This window comes from Gymnoscopelus microlampas (genome assembly GCF_963454915.1).
Source record: "Gymnoscopelus microlampas genome assembly, chromosome: 12".
Classification (NCBI taxonomy): Eukaryota; Metazoa; Chordata; class Actinopteri; order Myctophiformes; family Myctophidae; genus Gymnoscopelus; species Gymnoscopelus microlampas.
Window position 1 is genome coordinate 2,678,940 of NC_139949.1, and position 27,500 is coordinate 2,706,439.

Sequence of the window (27,500 nt, forward strand, 5' to 3'; positions counted from 1 at the left end):
GTTGGCTGTTCAAAAATAACAGATCTACAAGCTCAAAGATCTGCTACTTTTGAAAAATCCCTGGCACAAAATATTTTTGAGATGGGGCGTTCGCAGCCAAATACATTATCATTTTGGGGGTCCATGACGTGAAAAAGTTTGAGAACCACTGTTGCAGGTGGTGATACATATCTTGAAATCTATATTCGTTGTTTGACTGGGAGCCAGTGAAGGTCGTGGAGGACTGAGAGTGATGTGGTCCCTGGATCAAGTTCTGGTGAGGCAGGTTCTGTAGCGGCGTTCCGATACCGACAGTGGTGGAAAAAGTACTTTGCTTTACTTAAAGGACGAGGCCATTTTCAACCTATCTTCATATAATAGATCCTCACTAATGCTCCTGATAACATTGTGTAATTGTTTACCTACTCTGTCTGCGTCTCCTAGAAACCTGTCTACCAGTGGCATCATCATTAGGAAGTTTTGGGTGAAGTTGTCCTTTAAGTAAAAGTATCAATACTGCAATGTAGAAATACTCTGTTACAAGTAAAAGTCCAGAATTCAAAATTTACTTGAATAAAAGTACACAAGTATTGGCATCAACATGTACTTAAAGTATCAAAAGTAAAAGTTCTCATTATGCAGAATGTTCAAATATCAACTAACTCATAAAAACATTTAAAAAAATTAACCAATTTGGCCATTTACACTGTTGGAGTTACAGACCTGTAAGGGTCCATTTGGTTCCATTTGTACTCTCTCAGAGTTACAGACCTGTAGGGGTCCATTTGGTTCCATTTGTACACTCTCAGAGTTACAGACCTGTAAGGGTCCATTTGGTTCCACTTGTACACTCTCAGAGTTACAAATCTGTAAGGGTCCATTTGGTTCCATTTGTACACTCTCAGAGTTACAGACCTGTAAGGGTCCATTTGGTTCCACTTGTACACTCTCAGAGTTACACATCTGTAAGGGTCCATTTGGTTCCATTTGTACTGTAAGGGACCATTTGGTTCCACTTGTACCCTCTCAGAGTTACAGACCTGTAAGGGTCCATTTGGTTCCATTTGTACACTCTCAGAGTTACAGACCTGTAGGGGTCCATTTGGTTCAATTTGTACTGTAAGGGTCCATTTGGTTCCACTTGTACACTCTCAGAGTCACAGACCTGTAAGGGTCCATTTGGAACCCCTCTCAAAGAACCCTGAGGGTCCCTGGACCCCACTTTGAGAACCGCTGTCTTAGACATTTTTTACACGCTGGTATCGGACCGGTACTGGGCATCGCCCGAACGCAAGTTATCGTGATCTGTATCTGTAATGTTTTTGAATGACGAATGACGATGGAGTTGGAGTTGTTTGTGACCAAACAGTCATGGGTGTTTGTTCAGTGGGAGTACAGCAGAGGACGCGTGCGTGCGTGCGTGCGTGCAGGCGTGTGTGTGGGTGCTCTGGTATAGGCTCTATTCACAGCAGCCATATTATCACTTCCTTCACAGGTGTTACCAATGATACTAATGAAGGCTCTGTTCCATTTAGTGTAGCACAGTGGTTTCCACGACCCCCATAACTCTGAGAGTGTACAAAATGGAACCAAATGGACGACCCATAAGGGTCCATTTGTACACTCTCAGAGTTACACACCTGCAAGGGGCCATTTGGAAGCCCATGAGGGTCCCTGGACCCCAACTGTAGATATGCACAATATCAGCACCCCAATCTGGGAACCCAGACCCAACTGAAAATGAAAAACAGCGACCTCTGCTGTTTGTTGACTCTGTTTGACCAGAATGGAACAGAGCCTTCATTAGTATCATTGATAACACCTGTGAATGTCTTCATAATATGGCTGCTGTGAATAGAGCCTATTGAGGGTGAGGGGCGGTAGAGGTGTGAGTGGGGTCTGGCAGACAGAAAGTCCAGGACCCAGACAGGCACACCACAGGGCTCAGTCCCAGGGTTCAGCCAGTTTGCTGACCAGCCTGATTGGGACTGAATATTTCCTTAAACCACAGGTATTCAACGCTTTTCAGGCCAAGGACCTCTTAGCTGACAGAGAGATGAAGCAGGGACCCCCCACTACACATTGGATTAATGTTAAATGTGTGTTTTTAGACATTTAACCACTTAAAATGCTTAACTTTGTACACTTGACCTTTGGCTCTGTACTTGGTCTGCTCTTTCCCCCCCTGTACACCAAACCTCTTCACCAAAAATCAGTGGTGGAAAAAGTACTCAAATGTTTTACTTAAGTAAAAGTATCAATACTGCAATGCATAAATGTACAAGCAAAAGTTTTCAAAGTATTCAAAATGTACTTGAGTAAAAGTACAGAAGTATTGGCATAAAAAAGTACCAAAAGTAAAAGGACTCATTATGCAGAATGTCCTGTTTCACAAGTGTTCAAAATGTATAGAAATCTTTTGAAAATAGCAGATCTACAAGCTCACAACGCGTTGCTTTGCAATGCGTTGTGAGCTTGTAGATCAGCTATTTTCAAATAGCTAAAGTATAGGGATAAAGTGGTTAATGCATGTTTTGTAATAATAATCAAAATCTACAAATGAACTAGTAAAGTTTTCAAATAATTGTAGTGGAGTAAAAGTAAAAGTATTAGAAATTGGAAATACTCAACTAAAGTACAAATACCTCAGAATTGTACTTAAGTACAGCGCTTGAGTAAATGTACTTAGTTTCCACCACTGCCAAAAATAGCCGTTCTACAAGATCAACTTCCCCCCAAAACAGGGATGCTATAGGGTTCAATTGGTTAATGTTAAAAAGACAAACTCTGAGGACCTCCTAGGGGTCCTGTTGAAGACCCCTGCTCTAACCTCCTCTTATCGGCAAGACGAGACCTAGGCGGTTGAGTATCTAAAACGGAAGTACCGGAATTTGGCAGAAGTTTTCCACCCAAGGAAATCATACGTTGAGGCTTTACAAATCTGTTCATATTCTCCGTGAATGAAACTAAGGGCGGTTTCACACTATGGTCCGTTTGAATGAAACCGTTTCCGAGAACGAATGGCTTCTCCCAGTTGGCCAGCATTCACACTGGCCAAGATCCTTGCGCACTCGAGACCATTTCAGTAATGGTAAATATGTGCCTCATGGGGGCGCTGTTGACTATGGGGCTGTGGGCGAGAGCATGTCATTCACAGTCTAGAGTGAATGATAGTTTGACTGTGTTCCTGACGTTGTCTTGAGTTATTGCGAACGCGGAAGGAGGCGCGCCCGCCCAAGTGGAGCTTACTATGAAAGTCTGCTCGGCTTGTGTGTGTGTGTGTGTGTGTGTGTGTGTGTCTGTGTGCAGTGCACTGCCTGGGTGCGGCCGACAGAGTGCGCCAGAGTGCAGCTACAGTCAAAACACAAACACACACACTCACACACACACACAAAGTCCGTAAATACACAATATTTTCGAGCTGCGTTCGCTTCCAGCGTTCGCGCGTCTTACTTGTAATAACAACAGATCAACAATACACAACCAAAGCAGTGTGTGCACTGGTCTTTGAAACCTCAAAATGTAACGTAGTCTGATGGTAATATGATATTGGCGTCACGGACGCATCCTTGGTATTTTAGCAGTAACGTCACGGACTAATCCTCTGTGTATTTATCTTTATATATACGTTCACCACGTTTGTTTATTATTTTTCACGGCTCGCGCTACTCAAACACTAGCGGGATTATTATTTCTTGTCAACATTCAAGTAGAACTATGAGAAGTCATAACCCAGCTAAAATAATGCGTCATTATAAAAATATATAAATGATATATGATTAGCAGTCCACTTCCTTCTCTTGGTACGGATGGATTCACACTGCCGCGTTCCGCTCCCGACTCCGCAGCAATCGGACCCGAGACTACCTCCCGAGGTGGTTTCGAGTACGGAACGGTGATCCGTTTCGGGGAACGATACGCAACGTTCACACTACCACAACATCAGCCAAGTGGCCCAGGGTGCGCACCCGGGACCATAGTGTGAAACCGCTATAACAAGTGTTGTGATTGGTTCGAAAAAGATAGTTTCCGGGGGAAATACGTACGACGGAAGTCGTGATTCTGATTGGTCAATCACTGAATTCAGCGGTCTGTTGTTGTTGAATAATGACCTCTGAAGTCAATTACAGACCGCTGTCTAATCAAAGACTCATAAGCACCTGGCTCATGTCAATCTCCAACATGGAAGCCATGTAAACAAACACACCATGTAATTTACAGATAAACATTGCTCTCAAGAAAGGGGGAAAAAAGAGTACAGTACCAAGTACAGAGCCAAAAGGTAGTCGGGGGTCCCTGCCTCATCTCTGTCTCAGCTAAGGGGTCCCTGGTCTGAAAACGTTGAAGACCCCTACTGTAACTATGTGTTAATTATGTTTATGTAATCATTTTATTGTAATATTGTTTTAATATTTAGGGGTTTAGTAAATGTCCACAACTAAGTGTCTATAGATCCATCACATCATCCACTCCATAGGCTATATGCATAGCAGCCATATTGGAAAGACATTGGGCCGGGCGTCTCCCTTACTTCCTTCACAGCTGTTACCAATGATACTAATGAAGGCTCTGTTTCATTCTGGTCAAAGAGAGTCAGGGTGCTGATATTGTGCATATTGACTCACTGGAAACACTGCTATACCAGTGGGTCTCAAAGTGGTTCCTTGAGGGGGTTCCAAATTGTCCCTTAGCGTGTAACTCTGAGAGTGTACAAATGGAACCAAATGGACCCATTCGGTTACATGTGTACACTGTGGAGGTCCTTGAAATTAAAAAAGAGAGTTTGAGAACCACGGTGCTACATTAAATGGAACTGAGCCTTCATTAGTATCATTGGTAAGACCTGTGAAGGAATTAAGGAAGAGGTCCAATTTATTTCCACTATGGCTGCTGACGCATAGACACTATTGACAGCAGTCAGCTTTTATACGTGCATATAGACAGATACTTGTGTACACGCACGCACGCACGCACACACGCACGCAGACAGACAGACAGACAGACAGACAGACAGACAGACAGACAGACAGACAGACAGACACACAGTCTGTGTGTCTGTGTGACACAGACACACAGACAGACACTCACACACTCACACACTCACACACAGACAGATTGGTGACAGATGTAAACTCAGCCGGACATGACATATTGTTGAGCGCAGTCTAATTGATAAACATAACGATTACAGGGGACTCCCTCTGGTGTTTACATTGCTCTGATTGGTCAAGAATCAAGGTTTTATTGGTCACTAAACTGATACAAGTTCAAGCAACAGCATGTGACAAATCACAGTGAAGCACGAAAAGTCACAACATAATTTGTTGGGACCTGTTCCACTGAAAGACTGTGAAACATCCTACACATTATAATAATATTAAGTAAGAAATAATATAATAATAATAAAATGTCTGTCTGTCTGTCTGTCTGTCTGTCTGTCTGTCTGTCTGTCTCCAGATGGACTTGCCAGGTAGTGACAAGGTTGTGTTGAAGAACATGATAAGTGGATCCCGGTTCCTGGTGAGTAGAATGATCATAATCATAATCATAATCTTGATTTTTGAACTGTTTGGTTGCTACTATATATGTCTATGAAATTAATTCAAGGACCCCAACGGAAACAAGCCCGCAAGGACTTTTTTGGCCGGACCTTTTAGACAAAAGCATTATAAATGTAACTGTGTTGTTTTACATTCTTTTGCCTAATAAAAAATTAAATCCATCAATCAATCAATCATAATCATAATCATAATCATAATCATAATCATAATCACTCAATCATTGTACTGCATATTTTGAAGGCCCTTCATAAACAGACATATACACACACACACACACACACACACACACACACACACACACACACACACACACACACACACACACACACACACACACACACACACACACACACACACACACACACACACACACACACACACTGTGTATTTTAACAGTAACATATTTGTCGTTGTGTAGAACATGACGGACAACGACCTGCAGAGGTTCCCTAAAATCCACACTCCGTAAGTCACCTGACCTGTGAACTTTGACCTCTGCACTGACCTGCATTGCATTGCATACAATACACACTCTATAGGGTTTGTACCGTGCAGAGAGGATGGACGAGAGACATAGAGAGAGAACTACACACAGAGAGAGAGAGAGAGAGAGAGAGAGAGAGGAGCGGGGGTGAAGACAATGCTATATTAATTACTAGAGTTTCGGGGGGCTACGCCCCCCTCAACCCCAGCCGCGCACGGGGCCCAGCGTGGGCGCGTGTATATTGGGGTACCCAAATCGCCAGAGTAAAACTGTGGAAAAGTAAAAAAAAAAAAAAAGAAAAAACCTGGCATGCCAACCTGGCAACCCTGTGTTGTTTACCCTTACCAGATGCAGCGACGGAGCGCACTGTAGTTGTTTTCCACGCTCGCGCTAATGAAACACTAAACGGAGAAGCTTATGATTGTGAGGTTGAGCGTGAATGTATTAGCATTGTAGTCACCTGAATTGAGCGTGGAAGCAGAAGACACGGTGAAGGGGAGGTGAAGGAGCCGCTTCTGTTGTTGTTCTTCTGGCGACGGAGAGAGCTGCGGAGTTTCAATGGCGGCCGTTCGTGTTGTTTCGGCGAAACCCGTCGCCGTTCGGTGTCGGTGGTGCGCACGGTAAACGGTAAGAAAGTGTTTCACCTTCCGTTTTGTCCGAAATGTGGTGAGTGTAATAAATTATGTTGCGACGTGGAAACTGTGAAGTGAGCAATGATAGGTGCCCTACGCCACCCGTAAATTGTGAAAGTCGGCCGTGGCTACTGTGTTGGCGACATGTGCTGTGTCGGCGTTGTGTTTACTCGATTACAGAGCTGTGGCTATAGCGTCAGCGGCGCGCGGAAGTAACTTGCCGTTTATATAATTAGATAATGTAGCTGATGGACCCCCTGGAACCCCGTCAAGGACCCCTACGGGTCCCTGGACCCAACTTTGAGAACCACTGACTTGGTAACACACTGGCAGAGAATGACAGATTGAGGGGGGGGGGGGGCAGAGAAAAAGACACAGAGAGAGAGAGAATATGATGTCATACAGGAAGTGATGGAAGAAGGCAGGAAGTCAGATAGACGAGCCACATCCTCCCACTACAATAGTCTGAATGTGGTCATAGGACAATAAGGGGCCTTATCTTGCCCCTTATTGGGCATATTATTATTTTATTTTGAAAAACATTTTGAAATAGTGAACATAGGCGATCTTTGTACAGTAGATAGGCTATTTTCCACTATTTAAAAAATGTTTTTCACTGTAAAGTAAAGCATGCTTAATAATATTAGGCATAAGGCAAGATAGGGCCCTAATTCCTGTCTGTCTGTCTGTCTGTCTGTCTGTCTGTCTGTCTGTCTGTCTGTCTGTCTGTCTGTCTGTCTGTTTGTCTACCTGTCTGTCTGTTTGTCTGTTTGTCTACCTGTCTGTCTGTCTGTCTGTCTGTCTGTCTGTCTGTCTGTCTGTCTGTCTGTCTGTCTGTCTGTCTGTCTGTCAGTCTCATATCCAAGCTGTCCAGTGAGATCAATAAGAAAGAAGAGAGAAGAGGCCTGTTTGGAAAGAGGTAAATACATTAAATGATACATAATATTATCTTTATATTATGACTTTATATTTACAATAAATGAATATCCTCTTACTTTACGTTATTATGTTAGTACATTTACAAAATAATGGTCACTGTAATGTTTAAATCAACACCCTCATATTTTACACCAATATTATGTTAATAAGTCTATACTGTATTGTTTAAAGTGATGTGTTATTATTTACACTAATATTAGGACTGTAGTGTTGACATTAGCGCGTCTATGTGTTGTGAACTTGTAGATCTGCTGTTTTCACTACTTTTGTGTGACACTCTTCTATAATGAAATAGGGCATTAATAATAAAAAACGAAACAATATCAACATCAACGTTATGAATGTTCATGATTATAATTTACATTTTACAATGTAGGCTTTTAGCAGACACTCTTATCCAGAGTGACTTATAATGATTAAGGTAAACATACATACAGAGAGACAGTGAAGTGTTAGTAATAATCAGTGGTGAAAAAAGTACTCACACTTTTTACTTAAGTAAAAGTATCAATACTGAATGTAGCATTACTCTGTTACAAGTAAAAGTCCGGAATTCAAAATTTACTTGAGTGTACGTACAAAAGTATTGGCATGAAAATGTACTTAATGTACCAAAAGTAAAAGCACTCATTATGCAGAATGTCCCATTACAAGTTTTCAAATGTATAAAAATCTTTTGAAAATAGCCGATCTAAAAGCTCACAATGCGTGGCATCGCGACGCATTGTGAGCTTGTAGATCGGCTATTTTCAAATGGCCGAAATACATATATAGGGCTGAAGTGATTAATGTATGTTTTGTAATAATAATCAAAATCTACAAAGTAACTAACTAAAGTTTGCAAATAATTGTATGGAATAAAAGTACAATATTTGCCTCTGAGTGGAGTAGAAGTTACAGCACTGAAAATTGGAAATACTCCAGTAAAGTAAAAGTACCTCAAAATTGTACTTAAGTGCAGTACTTGAGTAAATGTACTTGGTGACTTTACACCACTGGTAATAATGACTAATGATTAATGAATAATGAATGTGTTTGGTTTCATCAGATCGACCGGGCCTCGCTACCCTGAAGCAGGTATTAACACGATCTGTCTGTCTGTCTGTCTGTCTGTCTGTCTGTCTGTCTGTCTGTCTGTCTGTCTGTCTGTCTGTCTGTCTGCCTGTCTGTCTGTCTATGAATCACATGGACAGTGTATGAATCATTATAAAATGATCACATGAACCTGAACAGTGAATGAATAACATGAACAGTGAATTAATCTTTATAAATGAATCACACTGAATGGCTTGTATGGTAGGACACCAGAGGGTCTCTGCAGACCACCAGGCTGAAAACCACGGCTTCTCTGACCCACAGGCTGGCTGGGGAGAGGACGAGTTTGTAAGTCTGTCTGTCTGTCTGTCTGTCTGTCTGTCTGTCTGTCTGTCTGTCTGTCTGTCTGTCTGTCACATAGTCCCTGTCCAGTCATCATATATGGACAAATAAAACCAAGGCGGCACTCTTCTGGTGAACTAGTTCAAGTTTCATCATAGAAATGAATTAAACCAATAATCAAAGTAAAAGGGAGCGGCAGTGGCTCAGGAGCAGAGTGGCCGGTAGAGTGGCTGGAGGGGAATCGTGAGGTTCCCAGTTCGATTCGTTAGTGTTGAAGTGTCCTTGAGCAAGACACCGAACCCCTAATTGCTCCCGATGAGCAGGTTGGTGTCTTGCATGGTTTCCTCCTCCATCGGTGTGTGAATGTGTGTGTGAATCATAGACTGTATGAATGAGATGGACAAAGCCACTCCCCTGCTTTCTACAGACCGAAAATGAAGCCGATTGTCCCAAGACGGTAGGTCCGCCATCTTTCAATATCGTGTCATATCCTGCAGAATGAGACCAGACCATTATTGGTTGGGTGGCTTGTCAATCAAGAGCGGGGCGGGGAATGAATGCTATTGGTTGTGTAGCTTGTCAATCAAATCATCCTGCCCCTCCTAGAGAATAGCCTACTTTATCGTCAATTTTAAAATAAATGGGACCTTAATTTAGCAAAAGGCACATCATGATGATTGAAAGGAGACTTTAAACTAGCGACTGGACGCATATAGAATTTATGACAATTTTTATTACGGTAAGAAAATCTAGTCTAAAGTTTGTCAAAAAACCCATTCACTTGCGTTAAAATAAATTCTTTCTGACACCGCAGGTCGGCGCAGGGTAAAACAGAGCCACACTCTGGCCATTCATAAGCTTCCGTGTTGGGCTCATTGTAAATATCCAAGCCTTGGCCCTTGGTGTGAATGGGAGAATGTAATGCACAATCTATGTAAGGTGCTTTGGATAAAAGCGCTATATAAATACACCATTTACCATTTAAAAAAGAATACAGAGAATATAGAAATATATATGTGCACCTGCAAAACAATAAGAAGAAATGGATTTTTCTTTAAAAAATAATATTTAAAAAAAATGTAGTCATTAGTCAAATAAATTAAGTCCTCTCACATCTGTATGCAAATTCCACCCTGCACATAATTCTACATTCATTCACAATTGTGAACTCTGAATGGGGAGGGAGTCTGGCAGATATGTGGGGTTATTACTCGGCTTGGTTGAATGCTTGGTTCTGATTGGTCAATCGCTGAATTCAGCGGTTTGTTATTTCTGGATAATGACCGATGAGCTCAATAGCAGACCTCTGTCTAATCAAAGACTCAGAGCACCTGCTCATGTCAATCTGCGTTCAATATGTCATCAATAATGACCGGCTACCCGTCAATTATCCCTTGCTTAATGCTCTGTGTCTAATGATCATTACATCCTGAAGTGAAAGAAAATATTTTGAAAGTATTTGAACTTGGGACCCCCCAAAATAATCATATTTGAACTTGGGACCCCCCAAAATAAATATATTTTAACTGTGGACCCCCAGCTCTGACAAGAACTTGGGAATTGTTGGAGTTGAGGCATTACATTTAGTGCTACTTTAAGTTATTCCCCCTGTCTGCGTGTGTGTTTGTGTGTGTTTGTGTGTGTGTGTGTGTGTGTGTGTGTGTGTGTGTGTGTGTGTGTGTGTGTGTGTGTGTGTGTGTGTGTGTGTGTGTGTGTGTGTGTGTGTGTGTGTGTGTGTGTGTGTGTGTGTGCTTGCGTGCGTGCGTGCGTGTGCGCACGTGTGTGTGTGTGTGTGCGTGTGTGTCAGGAGGACAGTGATGATGACTATGAGGACCCAGACGGTGATGAAGACGGCGAGGGGGGCAGTGGGGGGGACTATGAGTCTCCCGAAGACGGAGCCTTCGCCGACGACAACGACTACGAGCCCCCCCCCTCTGAGCCCCCCGACGACCTCACCCACAAACTCTGCCCCTCCCACCCCCTGCCCGATGGAGACTACATAGGTAATTGTCATTTTCCATTTTTAAAATAAAGTTATTACCCCCGGTCTCAGTAACAATGGGCTCTATGCACAGCAGCCATATAGAGCATCGCAGTTGCGCAGAATCCGGGTGCCGGAAGTAAATACTCAATGCATTTTTCCCATTGACTTTTCCAAAAATATTTATATCAATGAATTTAAGCCTAGAATCAAGCCATCCAGGATTCTGGTGAATCATGACCATAAAACCTTTTTTTCTGTGATTTTTTAAATTTTATATTTAATGATATGAAATTAAATACCCTTTGTTTTGCCGTTTTCAAAAAAGTTTTTTCACAGAATCAAACGTTTTATGGTCATGATTCACCAGGATCCTGGATAGCTTGATTCTAGGCTTAAATTAATTTATATAAATATTTTCGGAAAAGTCAATGGGAAAAATGCATTGAGTATTTACTTCCGGCAACTGGAAGTGGGCGGGAACTGCGACGCTCTATTGCCATCTTACTTGCTTGTCTTGCTTCACAGGTGTTACCAATTATACTAATGAAGGCTCTGTTAAATTCTGGTCCAACAGAGTCAGGGTGCTGATGTTGTCTTTAAATAATGCCCCAAACCCCTGGAATACCAGATGGCACCGTGGCATCGACGTTAATCATTAGCCCAGCTGTCAATCATTTTGTACTTTTACTCAGGTGAATTTTGATTACCGGACTTTTACTTGTAGCAGAGTATTTCTACAATGCAGTATTGATACTTTTACTTAAGTAAAACATTTGAGTACCGTTTCTGCCACTGTTAGAAGGACAATATCGGTCACCAGAAGCAGGGACGTGTTTTCAATGAGTCTAACTGCATTTAATTGCAATTTATTTTACATACTGAATGCTAAATAATGTGCGTGTGTGTATCGTGTGTGTGTGTTGACTGTGTGTGTAGATAACAGAAGCAGTATATCTTCCCGAGTAATGCCCCCTGTGGTTACACCCCGCCCACCCGGCCCACCCGGCCCACCCGGCCCAGCCGTTCTTAGCTCCACCCGTCCGGTGAGTATACCAGCCGAGGCGAATGGGAATGCAAGACCTGCCATATCCGTTTTACCTCCCGTATCCATATGACGTACAGGTGACCGCCTCTTTAGGACCGTGGTTCTCAAACGTCTTCAAGCCTAAAGGACCCCCACATTAATATGTATTTGGCCACGGACTCCCATCTGAAAATGTTTTGTGCCAGGGACCCCCAGAAGATAAGATGTATGCTTAAAAAACAAATTGAAATTATCAACAAAAAAAGTTTTTCAAACATTACATTTTTTTGTTGATAATTCCGATTTGTTTTTTCAAAAGCAGATCTACAAGCTCGCAGCTGTGAGCTTGTAGATCTGCTATTTTTGAATAGCCAACATGTAAATGGATAAAGTTGTTCAAGTGATTGTGATGATATTTTAATATTTTTAAATAATTAATTAACTTTTGCTGGGGACCTCCTGGAACCCCCTAAAGGAACCCTGGGGGTCCCCGGGCCTCACTTTGAGAACCACTGCTTTTTAGGGAGACCAGAAGCAGGTTGGAGTCTATTCATTCCAATGGGAGAGTCAACGTGAACACAGCTTCTGAAAAATAATTGTGATTATCTCAAATAATTGTGATTTAGACGATTATGTAATAATTGTGACAGGCCTAAAGGTGGATCTTCCTAAATATCCACTATCTTTGGAAATAGACTGTCAGGTGTCTGTGACTCAGAGAGTGTACAAATGGAGCCAAATGGACCCTATATAAAGGTTCATTTGGTTCCATCCATACACTCTCAGAGTTACAGACCTGTAATGGTCGATCCATTTGGTTCCACTTGTACGCTCTCAGAGTTACAGGCCTGTAAGGGTCCTTTTGGTTCCATTTGTACACTCTCAGAGTTACGGACCTGTAAGGGTCCATTTGGTTCCATTTGTACACTGTCATAGTTACAGGCCTGTAAGGGTCCATTGGGAACCCTCTCAAAGAACCCGCAAAGGGTCCTTGGACCATTTACTAGTCTAGAAATGGACCATCCACTATGTAACTCCTCTGGTTGAATAGAGTTATTCTGCCCCCTGGTGGTCAAACAGCAGAGGGACTCCAGCAGAATGAGAATGAACATTGGAGTTCGTGCATGAAGTATAACTAGTGTGTGTGTGTGTGTGTGTGTGTGTGTGTGTGTGTGTGTGTGTGTGTGTGTGTGTGTGTGTGTGTGTGTGTGTGTGTGTGTGTGTGTGTGTGTGTGTGTGTGTGTGTGTGTGTGTGTGTGTGTGTGTGTGTGTGTGTGTGTGTGTGTGTGTGTGTGTGTGTGCGCGCGCGCGTGTGTGTGTGTGTTGACAGGCAGTGGAACCATCGCCTGAAGCGAAGCCTCCAGTAAAGGGTAAGATAATGTATTTATGATTATTATTATTATTGTTATTATTACCCTTATTATTACCCTTATTATTATTATTATTATTATTACATTTATTATTATTATTATTATTATTAATCAGGGTGTTTTTCTGATCATTGTCATCAGCTCCTCCTAAGGTGTTCAGAGACAAGAAACCTACCAGAGTCCAACCTGCACCATTACCTGGACTAGGTCTGTCTGTCTGTCTGTCTGTCTGTCTGTCTGTCTGTCTGTCTGTCTGTCTGTCTGTATGTCTATATAATGTATTAATATGTCATTTTATTTTGCTCTGCAGGCCAGCAGTTCAACACAGGTGAAAGAGTGAGTAGAAATAGTGTGCATACAGTACAACTATTTTATTATTACATTGGTACAACACTTTTATTGACATGTCTTATCTCCGTATTTTAACTTTTTTCTTTGTAAATGAATGCCGAACTTCGCCATTCTATATCACACAAAAGTAGCAAAAATAGCAGATCTACAACCTCAAAACGCGTCGCGTTTTACTTATTTTTGAAATGGAACCCTGTTTTTTTTCTACTTTTTGAATTAGAATCCTGAAAAGTAACTTTTTTAATGTTAATTTCAAATGCATTTAGTTGTACTTATGTTAACTTTATGAACTTAAATATCGGGTCATGTTTGCATGTTTGGAATTGTAACAGCTGAAATCAATAATTATGTCAGTATTCTGATATTAACCTGCGGGCCGCATTAAGTGAAGGTGGGGGCCCCCGGGCCGTCAGTTGGCCATGTATGGTTTAGACTGATGCTAGGGTCTTGGTTCACCTGTGATTACTGAGGCACTACACTGTCTCTCTGCATTCCATGTGTTTAGCCTTCTTATTGTAAGTCGCTCTGGATAAAGAGCATCTGCTAAATGCCTACTTTGTAAATGAACTCTCTGGATATTAAAGTTTATAGTTTTTAAACATACAGAGTGCAGTTTAGCGAGTTTCATGTTTCAGAGTTTCTGCTCTAGAAAAAACAGAACTAAGTGTCAATTAAAGATTAGTTTAATTTTAGGTATACTTTGCACTTGTTTTGAATTCCTGTTTTGCATACTTGCTCTAACTGCATTGAGAACATGTTCTGTTTAATGTAGTTTTAATGTTATTCGTCAGGGACTGACGATGTAAGTAACGCCAATATATTTGCAAAGCCTTCTAACTGCACTTCATTGTACTCAATAGGCTCTATGCACAGCAGCCATATTGGGAATAAATTGGGCCCCTGCCTTACTTCCTTCACAGGTGTTACCAATGATACTAATTAAGGCTCTGTTCCATTTAGTGTAGCACAGTGGTTGTCTTATTTTCAAGGACCCCCATAACTCTGAGAGTGTACAAATGGAACCAAATGAACCCTTACGGGTCAATTTGGTTCCATTTGTACACTCTCAGAGTTACACACCCACCATAAGGGGCCATTTGAGAACCAAAATGGAGTGTTTCTAGTGAGCCAACATGCAGATATCAGCACCCTGAATTTATTTCCAATATGGCTGCTGTGCATAGAGCCTATTGGAGTGCAGTGTTCATTAATATATGCTGTCCTTCTCGAATAGAAAAAACAAACAAACAAACAAACAAATAAATAGAACGGACCACTTGTTAACTTTACCGCTGTTTCTCTTTCAGGTAGGGCAACATTCATGGAGGTAGGCTGCTACACACACACACACACACACACACACACACACACACACGCACGCACGCACGCACGCACGCACGCACACACGCACACACACACGTGCGCAAGCTCATACACCTCTTACTGTCATGTTCTCCTGAGATAGCGCCGCAAATGGCTGCTGTGGTGTTGAGGAGTGTTGTTTCTGTTGTAAACTGTGCTCCGCTGTCCCAAATCTAATTCCTAACATGTTCACATGTCATGGCAATAAAGTCTTCTGATTCTGATTCTGATTCTGTTTCAGACCTCCGGTTTCTCCCGTGTCCTCCACCTCTGTGAGCAGGAGTAACTCCTCTGTCAGGACGCCTCCTAGGTCAGCACATCTTTTACAATGTATTCATGTCCGCATAAAGCAGAGCATACAAGGACAGACATATTAAAGGTACACATAAGGTTATATAAGTCATGGCATTATGTCATCATGATACAATAATCATGTCACTCAATGTGTCTTGGGGGACAACCAGTGGTGTAAGTAACTACATTAGCTTTTTTCTTTTGCTTTGCTTTTTACTTTACTGGAGTGCCTTGCGTTTTATTTGATTTAGTCATAGTCTTTTGAATAAAATGTGTCATTAGTCATCTGAAACGTTTTAGTTTTAGTCTAGTTTTAGTTGATTAAATATCATACAATTTTAGTTGACTAAATCTGCAGTTTATTTAGTCGATTAAAATAATTTTATCCGGGCCGTGATGGCTTCACAATGACTTAGCTGCTGCATGCCGAAAATAGCTGATCTCAAGCTCACGAGTGAGCTTGTAGATCGGCTATTTTAGGAGCGTGACACCCGCGCACATCCAAGCATAAAATGACTTGTCTTAATGCTACTGGATCTCTTCTCCACTAGTCCATCCCTATAATTTTAATCTAGTTTTTATTTGTTGACAAAATTGTCAGTGTATTTACTCTTAGTTTTAGTCATCATAGCTTAGTTTTTATTAGTTTTTTATTTAGTTTTCGTCAGTGAAAAAAGTTAGTCGACAAACATTTTTCGTCATAGTTTTAGTCAATGAAATTAACACAGTTGTACTGCCTGGACCTGTACAAAATGTCAATAAAGTATTCAATCAATCAATCAATCAATCAATCAATCAATCAATCAATCAATCAATCAATCAATCAATCAATCAACCAACCAACCAATTATAAACGTAAATTAGTAATTATAACTCATTGGCACCATTTTCTGTTTCAGTTTTGTTCCCGTGGCGCGGAACGAGGTAAGTCTCTGATTGGACAGATATGCTTGTATGTGATTGTGGTGATGATGTCATCATTAATATGTCATCCATGTTGATGTGTTGTGTCTGTTCTCCATCCACAGACACAACAGGAGGGTAAGTCTGTCTGTCTGTCTTACAGGTTTGGGGGGGGGGGAGGAGGAAAAGAAAGAATAATAATGATTTAAAAAAGTGGTCTACCTATTCACACATAATAGCATATCCCTCCGTACAGTGTGTACATGAGGTTTTAGACATAAGGTGCATGAGCATAGCAGCTATACTGTTCATGGTATAGATATTAGTGCAAGAAGAGTATCAGCGTGTTGTACAATATGGCTAAATGTGTTAAAAGAAATAATATATCAGACTAGTGGTTTTTGAGCTCTTGACCACATACTGTTAGCCTGGTAAACCCTCCCTCCGGAAATCTCATTTCCATTTTATTCCAGGAGTGAGTCTGGCATGATCGCCCATTCTGCAATATTGGCTGTGGGCTGGAGTTGGGCGGGAGTAATACCGTTGACTGACAACCCCATCAGACAATGATCGTTGTTCCCCTTCAGCCAATCAGCAGTTCATTTTTACCACCTCCAGACTAATGTGACTCAACGGGACTTTTGAGACGGCCATGACCGGAATAGGTTGCCTTATTCGGATACATGCGTGTCACTGCCCGCCCCTGCCGGTTCTCTACGTTTTTATTTTTAAATAGGCTCTGTCATGATTAATTGACCACATATATGAAGTTAAACAACTAAATTTTATCCAAAGGATATCTTAAAAGTAAATTCCGTGCCTCAAAAAATAAGTTTGAGAGCGTTTTAAAACCGAAAGTAAAAAAGTTTAACTGCCCACAGAAACAATGGCGGATCGTTACATTTTTGTCGGCTGCACTCGGTCCCATTCGGGCTCACTCGAACTCGCCACCTGATTGGCCAACTGTCTCTGTCAATCACAGAACGATGAGCGACGACGCTGATAGGCTCGTCCATTTGGTGAACGGGCTAGAAACGCCCAGACAAGCCTTCAGGCCAGACTCACTCCTGAAATCAAATGGAAATGAGATTTCCGGAGGGAGGGTTTACCAGGCTAACATACTGTAGCATATATATCCTCTTTTGAAACATATAACATTAATGCTCATAAAGTCAGGTGTATCAAATAGCCAATTGAGAATACCCCAGAATCTCCTCTCCTCTCCTCTCCTCAGACATGCCCTCTAGACATCACACCTTCCCGCTTTCTGCTTCACACAACAAGGAGCTGCCCCCCCGCCCTGGGCTCGCTGGGCTCCCTGGACCCCCACCAGGAAATGCTAACAGGTACACACACACACACACACACACACACACACACACACACACACACACACACACACACACACACACACACACACACACACACACGCGCGTGTACACTTGAGGGACACTTTTAATACCTTTGACCTTTTTGTGTGTGGGTGTGTGTGTGTGTGTGTGTGTGTGTGTGTGTTTACAGTCTTCCTCCCAGTTTGCCAGCTGTCGGTTCTCTGCCTCAAAGACTCCAGTCTGGTAAGAAACTTTTTTTTTTTTTTTCAATACTTTTACTTCTACTCCACTACATCTCAGAGGCAAATATTATGCTTTTACTCCACTACAATTATTTGAAAACTTTAATTACTAGTTACTTTGTAGATTTAGATTATTATTACAAAACATACATTAACCACTTTAGCCCTATATATATATATATATATATATATATATATACATATATATATATATATATATATATATATATATATATATATATATATATATATATATACATATATATATATATATATATATATATATATATATATATATATATATATATATATATATATATATATATATATATATATATATATATATATATATATATATATATATATATATATTGTGGCGGTCCGCCCCCTGAGTTTTATTTTCACGTCACGTTCATTCACTAGTTCCACTCCCCATTCACAAAACCGGCCAGCCTATCACCTCCCTTCTCTCTCCGCACGCTCTCCACCCCGCTCCCTTTGAAGTGTACACCAGGAACTCACCCCGCTGTCACCGTCACTGTCTGTGTTTGTTTGTGTTAGCGTCTGTCTCACAACTGAAGAGGCTGCGTCCTTTCGGCTTTGTGTTGGTCTATGCTAAAGAGGGTTTTAGCGTCCGTGCGTCGCGAGGACAGTCCGCGTCGGGAGGACCGTTGGATTCCGTTGGAACCGAGACAAACAAACAAAGTGGACGTCGGCGAGGCGAAAACAACGGCGGATCGGGACCGGCCATTAATCCAGGATTCCACGCCACGGTACCAAAGGTAAAGGGGAGCATGGTTGCTGCTGGAGCTAAAGTGTTCGTTGGAGCCTATTAACAGGCGGAGCGCGGAGGTCGGGAGGAGTTTGGAAGGGCGTTATTTTTGTTTATTTTGAGCGTGAAACTGTTTGCTAAGCAGCATTTATTTTTGGATCTTTTGGATTAACTGTGCTAACTGTGGGTATTTTTGTGCGTGGAGGTGGAACTGAGAATAAAATCCTACAAGGTACTTTTGAGTTGAAACAAGGACTGCACTGCGTGTTATTTTCTTTATCTCCACATAAGAGATTGGTGTGTTTGATTTTTTCCTTTTAAAATCTGGGGTGCCATTTTTCTGTAGCGGTTTTACTCTTTCACATTTTCACATTCACATTTGCTTGGGGTGCCAGCCGGCTTTTCAACCGACAACTTGTTTAGAGTGAATACCAACCACAAGGATACATATTATCTCAGTCATGCAACCTGCATGTACAACATGAACCCTTAACTTACACACCAACACCGTCACAAAGAGGAAAAGACCACATTCAACACTTAATTTCAACACAATTCACATTAAAGAAAATAACACGCAGTGCAGTCCTTGTTTCAACTCAAAAGTACCTTGTAGGATTTTATTCTCAGTTCCACCTCCACGCACAAAAATACCCACAGTTAGCACAGTTAATCCAAAAGATCCAAAAATAAATGCTGCTTAGCAAACAGTTTCACGCTCAAAATAAACAAAAATAACGCCCTTCCAAACTCCTCCCGACCTCCGCGCTCCGCCTGTTAATAGGCTCCAACGAACACTTTAGCTCCAGCAGCAACCATGCTCCCCTTTACCTTTGGTACCGTGGCGTGGAATCCTGGATTAATGGCCGGTCCCGATCCGCCGTTGTTTTCGCCTCGCCGACGTCCACTTTGTTTGTTTGTCTCGGTTCCAACGGAATCCAACGGTCCTCCCGACGCGGACTGTCCTCGCGACGCACGGACGCTAAAACCCTCTTTAGCATAGACCAACACAAAGCCGAAAGGACGCAGCCTCTTCAGTTGTGAGACAGACGCTAACACAAACAAACACAGACAGTGACGGTGACAGCGGGGTGAGTTCCTGGTGTACACTTCAAAGGGAGCGGGGTGGAGAGCGTGCGGAGAGAGAAGGGAGGTGATAGGCTGGCCGGTTTTGTGAATGGGGAGTGGAACTAGTGAATGAACGTGACGTGAAAATAAAACTCAGGGGGCGGACCGCCACAATATAACTATATAAATGCCGACAGCCTTTTGAAAATAGATGATATTCTGCACATTGCATACTCTGACTTTGGTACTTTAAGTACATTTTGATACAAATACTTTTGTACTTTTACTCAATAGATTTTTTTTATTCCGGACTTTTGCTTGTAACAGAGTATTCTTTATATTGCAATAATTGATACTTTTACTTAAGCAAAACATGTGAGTACTTTTTCAACCACTGAGTTTTGCATTGGTCTCACTACAGGAATGCGACTAAAACAAAAAAAATGGGGAGAATTATTCCAGACAGACAGACAGACAGACAGACAGACAGACAGACAGCGTCAGTCATGCATGTACGGCGCGCGCGTGTAGTCAACGGTGTGTACTTTGTGTGTGTGTGTGTGTATGCCGTCGTCCGTTGCAGTCATGAGCGTTCACAGGAGCCGCTCGAGCGTGGGAGAGAGACCCCTGCCCCTCCCCTCCGCCGCCCCCGCCTCTCTGCCCACCCCCCCGACGGCAGAGCCACACGGCACACAGGTAACAACTTCAACGTTTTTTTTTCTTCTTTTTAGGCCACGAGGACCCCCTTAGCTGAGTGAGAGATGAAACAGGGACCCCCTCCCCCCCACCCACTACACATTGGATTCATGTTAACGTGTGTCTTCATCTGTGTCATTTTTGGATTTGAGCTAAAAAAAGCATTATTTTACACTTTGGGCTATGGTGCCGCGCTACGAGCTTGTAGATCTGCTATTTTTGAAAAATCGTGAAAACGTGTGCAAATCTTTGGATATATATATTTTTAAAGTGAACATCTCTAACTCAAATCTTTGCTTCTGGGACCCCCCCGGAACAACATATTTTGAGATGGGGGTCCGCGGCCAAATACATATTATTTTGGGGGTCCTTTACATGAAAAAGATTGAGCACCACCGATATAGAAACATACGTTTTTAAGAATACTGTTGGGATTTAGGAGACATGTAGAATCGGCTTCAGGTGTTAATGGGTTAAAACCCTCAATACTTTGTGAGCTTCACCTTTTGGCCCCTGTACACCAAACCTCTTTGCCGAAATTTACAGTTCTACAGTGTCAATGAACATAATGTTATATAATGTGTAAACAGATGCTAGGTTCATTGTTTACCTGGTATTCTGTAGTTTCAAATGTGCAGAATGTTTTTCGTCCAAATAACGGGGCTAATTTCGGAGCACGTAAAAAGAAAAAATCGACCTCAAGTTATGTCAATCACGTTTGCACACTGCCGCCGAATATTTCGTCCGTGTTATTTGTTTTCGGACCAGGGTCGATTATTTAAGTTTTCCGCAGCTGTCTTTCGCCTTTTGAGCAATGTTGTGTCCTTCCTGAGCCCTGAACCCCTATCAGTTTGGTAGACTGATCACAGGACAACAATGAACATTCATCTCGTCTGTATGTTTCATGTTTTTAGGCTGTTGTGTATCCTGAAGTGAATAGGGCATCGCAGTTCCCGCCCACTTCCTGGTTCCACTTCAAAATACTCAATGCATTTTTCCCATTGACATTTCCAAAAATATTTATATCAATTAATTTAAGCCTAGAATCAAGCCATCCAGGGTCCTGGTGAATCATGACCATTAAACATTTTTTTCTGTGATTTTTTTTATTTTATATTTAATTATATGATATACTATATTTAATAATTACGGGGCCAGAGCTCTGCTCTGGAACCGTATTGTTATTGGCAGTATTCTGTCTCTTCTTCTTCTGCCACTTTTCGCAGTTCTGGCTGAACCGTGCAGTCGCTTTTTACGAAACTCGGCCATATGGTAGATGGTCATGAAAAACGATCAAAAAATAATTCTCACAATCTTTCGTCAAAAGGTGGCGCTATAGCACTCAATTGAAAATGCCAACTTTGAACAGGTACAACTCATGCCCTGTTTGACCTACAGCCATGAAACTTGGATACACATATCGATGGCCAAAACGCAAAACCTCCTAAGTGCAAATTTCATGATTTTCAGATTTCACTGTGGATGAGGACTATAGGCTATGCTGCACATGCTCAGTCTGTCTGCAAGATAGTCCCGCCCCTCATTTTGTCAGAAAAGTCATTTGACTAAAACCTCCTATCTTGTTCAGTGCCAATTAGTGTTAAAATGTTGAAGCGCAAAACCTCTTATCTGCACCAGAACTAGTTGAGCAGCAGACAGAGCTGAAACTGTAGAATGCTGTGTTATGTAGACCATCTAAATGTCTTTCAGTTTGTACAAATCAATTATTTTCACACCAAGAGTGTGAGTTGATCAAAAATGTGATTGGTAATACTTGTTACAGTACTGTAGAATGTCTTGATCTCAAAATGAGCATAAAAAAAACATTATTTATTAATTTATAAGCCTAACTGTTTCTAGGTAAAAACCTCCTATGTGCATCTATGTAGATAGGAGGTCATTTTTAGGTATAGATAGGAGGTTTTGGCGTTGAACTTGTGGTTAGAGGTTGTCATTGCTGCTTAGATGTGAACATCCATGTTGTGATTTTGTATTAGATGCAGATCAAAATCACACGTGAACACCGTGGCAGCCAACAACACTGTGAGAATATTGTGTTGTGTCGGTTGGGGGGTATGAGGGTATGGGGGTGGGATGGGGTTTGGAGTTATGGGGTGTGGTGGTTGGGGGGTTATGGGGTGGGGGGTGCATGAGGGCTTGGGTGGGTGGAGTTTGGGGGTTGTGGTGTGTTGGTTGGGGGATTGGGGACCGGGGGTTCTGGGCGTGGAGGTAATGGATTGGATGGGATTTGGGGGTACGAGGGTATGGGGTGGGATGGGGTTTTGAGTTATGGGGGTTGAGAGGTGTGGGATGGCATTTGGGGGGTATGGGGTTTGTGGGAGTGGGGGAGTATTGCAGGTGTTGGAGTTGGGGGGTAGAAGGTATGGGGGGGATTTTGTTGAGGGGGGCATGAGTCAGTTAGGCCGGATCATATAGAATAGGGTCTTTGCGATGCGAGTGTGGTCTAGCCAACACCAACTTGGGACTCCTGAAAAGCTGCCCTCCACACTCTCCTATCTAGCATCAGGGTTTTGAGCTCTACAGTGTTGTTGGCTAAGCTGTTACGCCGAAGTGCATCTACGTAGGTGGTGCACTTCCTGTCTTTCCTGGCTTTGCCCTGGGTTGGCTCCCATAGTGTCAGTTTGCTTGCCATTAGTTACAGTATGGGTGCCTGACGCAGTGCCCTGCCTCATCCTTCTCTCTCTGACTTTGTCTGTGACACATGGTAGGTTCCCGTAGAGGACCACATTTCTGATTTGGTCCGTCCATGTGACTCCTAGTGCCATTCATATAGCATTCTTGTGTAGACTCCATCCAAGGCCCTTTCCTGTTGTGCTGTGATGGTCCATGTCTCAGCCCCATACAGCAGTACTGACTCAACTGTAACTATATGAACAGCCGCCTCTTGAGGTCTTCTCCCATGTCTGATTTCCATACTCTCCTCATCCCATGCAAGGCATTCCAGTCAAGTGTCCCCCGGACCTTCAGGTCCTGCTCCATTGAAGCAGTCCAGGCCCAGGTTATTTGAAGGACTGCCTCAAGTCCTGGATTGAGGCACTGCCTGGACTGCCTCAAGTAGCGTGTCTCCATCATCTGAACCATCTTCTCAGGAACTCCGTAGGCCCGGAGAATGTTCATCAGTTTCCCCCGGTGGATGGTGCCAAAAGCCTTTTGGAAGTCATGAAGGTGATCACCACTGAAAGATTCATCTCCTACTCCTTCCAGCATCCTCCTCAGCACCAGTATCTGCCCGTCTGCTGTTCGCTCTGGGCGGAAGCCGTTCTGCGAGTTTCTCAGTACAGGGTCTAAGATGGGTCTAAGACGGTTGAGGATCATCCTGTTAGCCGCCTTGGCGACTTGTGAGCTCAGGTTAATGCCTTGGAGGTGTCCGTCTTGGTGAGGTCACCTGACTTTGGTACTGGATCGATGATCATTTTGCTCCACAGCTTCGGCAACTCACTAGACGTGTGTGCTTGATGAAATCCAACACCACCTCGTCTATGGGCACATACATCAGAACCTCTGCTGTCACTCCATCCTCCTCTTGCCTCACTAGATAGTAGCCTTGGCCCTCTGGTACTCATCCATGGTAAATGATCCATGATCTGGTATGGGAAGGTCATGGAAGACAAGAGCATCGGATCATCCTCTTCTTCTGCTGGTACCATGTTTCAACTCGTTCCTCTGCGCTTTCTCCCCAGATCTTGGAAGTCTGAGAAGAGCGTCTGCCAGAAATGTCATTGATGAGCTTCCAGCTCTTGCCATGCTTCTGTTTTGCATGCACCTTTTTAATGTCCCTGATATTTTGGGTCAGCTCCTGTTTTTCGAGTTGCATACACTTGGTATAGCTCCTCCTTCCTCCGCTTATATTCCTCCCTCAGACCCTCTCCTTTTTGGTCAGCGACAAAGCCCCTGTGTGCTGCTCTCATCTCCTACCTGGCTTTGGTGATTCTAGGGTCAAGGCATCCGTCTTTCCTCCTTGCTTATAGGCTCTTTAAGACATTCAATGATCTTACATACTATTCCACTATCCACACTGGACACAAGGTTGGTGATCCAGTTGTATGAGTTAGGGGAGTTGGACGGCATGATGGTTTGGGGGATGTAGTATGGGGGTTGTGGGAGTGGGGGGGTATTTCAGGTGGTGGAGTTGGGGGTAGAGGGTATAGGGGGGATTATGTCAAGGGGTGCCTGGGCCAGTTGTTTTCTAGTCCACCTAATTGTATTCCTGTTGTCCTTTTTGTACATTTTATTTGTAAGCACTTTCATTTTAGATTCTTGTTGTGAGCATTGCCCTGCAAACTTTGTTTTGTTTTTGAATAAAATAAAAAAGCTTTCAATGCAACTCAGTGGTGTGTTCTACCGTGTTACGCTGTATACCAGTGGTTCTCAACCTGGGGGTCGCGACCCCCAGGGGGGTCGCCAAATAATTTGGGGGGGTCGCCAGATTTTTTGGTGAATTTGAAAAAAAAAAAATGAAAAAAAGTTTTTTTTTTTTTACAAAATATTTTTTTATGTTATCATTAATTCATGTTTTATCAGTTAATTTACTCAATTTACCCACTTTTTGCGAAAATGTTTTGATAATAAACAATTATCAAATAACCTATTGTAATTAAATAACCTTCGCGCGCGCGAACGGGACCGCGCGCGTGCACGTGGGGGGTCGCGGGAAATAATATCATTATTTTGGGGGTCGCGGCCTGAAAAGGTTGAGAACCCCTGCTGTATACAGTGCAGATTTTTTTGGAAGAAGGCGTATACAGTCTACTACCCATTCCATCCATTGAAAACGCACTAGCGTATACCCACAACCACACGCATTTCGTGCAGGGAATGATTATCATATACCTCAACAAAAAAAAAACTAGACCACACCACTGATGCAACTGTTTTCAGCTGTAAATGTATGTATTTGCAGCTAGTACTATGTGTCATTATGTAGTTAAGCAATCACTTTACATTGAATGCAAAAGCTCCTATCTGCAGAATTATCCAGGAAAAGTGGGGAAAAACCTCCTATCTGCATTTGCAATATGAAATCAGTGCAATTAACATATAATAATGTAATATAGTCCAGACATCCAGAAACGGTGTATTATGTGATGGGTTTCATAAAAAAATATCATTGTGCAAAAAAAATACAACATTTTGTAGTTTTCTTTTTCATTTTCCCAACAATTAACATTTTTCAGATAGGAGGTTTTGCGTTTTGGCCATCGATATGCGTCTCCTCATGCTGAACAACTTTCACCCTCTGACTTTTGACCTCTGACCTTTAGATCTCCCACCATTTTGAATTATATGAAAAACAGTTATTGGCTCCTAACTTCTGCATTTTTTCACTTATGGAAAATCCGTTGGAAATTTTTGTAGGCAGAGGTCCAAAGTTCAAGTGTGAAACGTTTCGTGCAGATTGCTCAAAAATCCCAGGAGGAGATAGATTTTAACTATTACAGTTTTATGAAAATTATTCATCTGTGCCTAAAACATACATGCAGACTCACATTTCTCTGAAACTTTGCAGAAATGTACAGGGTCATTCCAAATATCACTGAAACCAATCTTACTCCAATTGGCCAAAAGGGGGCGCTATAGCAATTTTTTGAAAAGGCAGACTTTAAACAGGCATAAGTCATGCCTCGTTTGGCCGAAAGTCGTGAAACTTGCTTACACATGTGCCTTGACTCATGAGGAACACACGTATCGATTTGACCATTAAGCTCCGCCCTTAGATTTTCCGCAATTTTGAGCAGTTTGAAAAATACTTGTTTTTGCCAGTTCTGGCTTAACCGTGCATACGCTTTTTACAAAACTCGGCCATATGGTAGATGCTCATGAAAAACTACCAAGAAATAATTCTCACACTCATTCGTCAAAGGGTGGCGCTATAGCACTCAATTGAAAGTGCCAACTTTGAACAGGTACAACTCATGCCCTGTTTGACCTACAACCATGAAACTTCGATACACACATGCGTCTCTTCATGCCCGACAACTTTCGTGGTCTGACTTTTGACCTCTGACCTTTAGATCGCCCACCATTTTGAATTATATGAAAAACAGCCATTGGCTCATAACTTCTGCATTTTTTCACTTATGGAAAATCCGTTGGAAATTTTTGTAGGCAGAGGTCCAAAGTTCAAGTGTTAAACGTTTCGTGCAGATTGCTCAAAAATCCCAGGAGGAGATAGATTTTAACTATTACAGTTTTATGAAAATTATTCATCTGTGCCTAAAACATACATGCAGACTCACATTTCTTTGAAACTTTGCAGAAATGTACAGGGTCATTCCAAATATCACTGAAACCAATCTTACTCCAATTGGCCAAAAGGGGGCGCTATAGCAATTTTTTGAAAAGGCAGACTTTAAACAGGCATAAGTCATGCCTCGTTTGGCCGAAAGTCGTGAAACTTGCTTACACATGTGCCTTGACTCATGAGGAACACATCTATCGCTTTGACCAGTAAGCTCCGCCCGTAGATTGTCCGCAATTTTGAGCAGTTTGAAAAACACTTAAACCCAGGATTTTTCAGCTATTTGCGTGAAACTGTATCATCTGTTTGATCTCCTTTTTCACAGTTACTTGTCTGTTGGTCCAATGGCGTCTCCCTTAAATGAGTGCCTCACAATCTCAAGGTTGCCAGTTCAAGCCTCACTTGATGCAGACTTATTTTAAGTTGAATTGCAAACAACATGACTGTATCAATGAATGCATGTGCAAATGGTAAAGATAACCTGAAATGCTTATTTGAGAGTACGATTTCTCAATGTATGACATACTTCATTCTGAAAATAGCCGATCTACAATCTCAAAACTTTTCAGATAGCAACGTGTTTCTGAGCTTGTAGATCGGCTGCTTTCACTGTTTTCGGTAAAGCAAAGCAAAGTTTGTTGTTTACCCAGGGTGTCGGACTAAGCACGAAGCTTGTTTCCAGCCGGACCCTGCATGGAAGCCTTGCTCAAGGGCTATTCAGTGGTGATTCATGATTGATGTGATGAATTGGGGAATCGAACTAGGGACCTTCCGGTATCAAGGCCGCCCCTCTAACCACTAGGCCACCGCTGCCACCGGTAGCGAGGTAGCGAGGAGACATACAATTTCTCTATTGGTAAATGGTTTGTGAA

At 42.3% G+C, this 27,500-nt stretch overlaps 1 protein-coding gene across 2 annotated transcripts in view; it reads left to right on the top strand.

Moving 5' to 3' along the window:
* LOC311057913 (lymphocyte cytosolic protein 2-like) overlaps window positions 1–27,500 on the top strand; it is a 31,808-nt gene that overhangs the window by 1,187 nt on the left and 3,121 nt on the right. The window contains exons 2-18 of one of the 2 annotated variants that reach the window (XM_084075077.1): window positions 5,437–5,499; window positions 5,959–6,005; window positions 7,510–7,575; window positions 8,644–8,672; window positions 8,896–8,978; window positions 10,780–10,975; window positions 11,893–11,999; window positions 13,311–13,350; window positions 13,492–13,557; window positions 13,661–13,686; window positions 15,009–15,028; window positions 15,305–15,373; window positions 16,257–16,281; window positions 16,386–16,398; window positions 17,495–17,606; window positions 17,782–17,834; window positions 20,257–20,369. In XM_084075077.1, the coding sequence (XP_083931203.1) occupies window positions 5,437–5,499; window positions 5,959–6,005; window positions 7,510–7,575; window positions 8,644–8,672; window positions 8,896–8,978; window positions 10,780–10,975; window positions 11,893–11,999; window positions 13,311–13,350; window positions 13,492–13,557; window positions 13,661–13,686; window positions 15,009–15,028; window positions 15,305–15,373; window positions 16,257–16,281; window positions 16,386–16,398; window positions 17,495–17,606; window positions 17,782–17,834; window positions 20,257–20,369 (1,128 nt within the window). The remainder of the gene's footprint in view (window positions 1–5,436; window positions 5,500–5,958; window positions 6,006–7,509; window positions 7,576–8,643; window positions 8,673–8,895; window positions 8,979–10,779; window positions 10,976–11,892; window positions 12,000–13,310; window positions 13,351–13,491; window positions 13,558–13,660; window positions 13,687–15,008; window positions 15,029–15,304; window positions 15,374–16,256; window positions 16,282–16,385; window positions 16,399–17,494; window positions 17,607–17,781; window positions 17,835–20,256; window positions 20,370–27,500) is intronic. The other variant, XM_084075078.1, reaches the window with a different exon arrangement.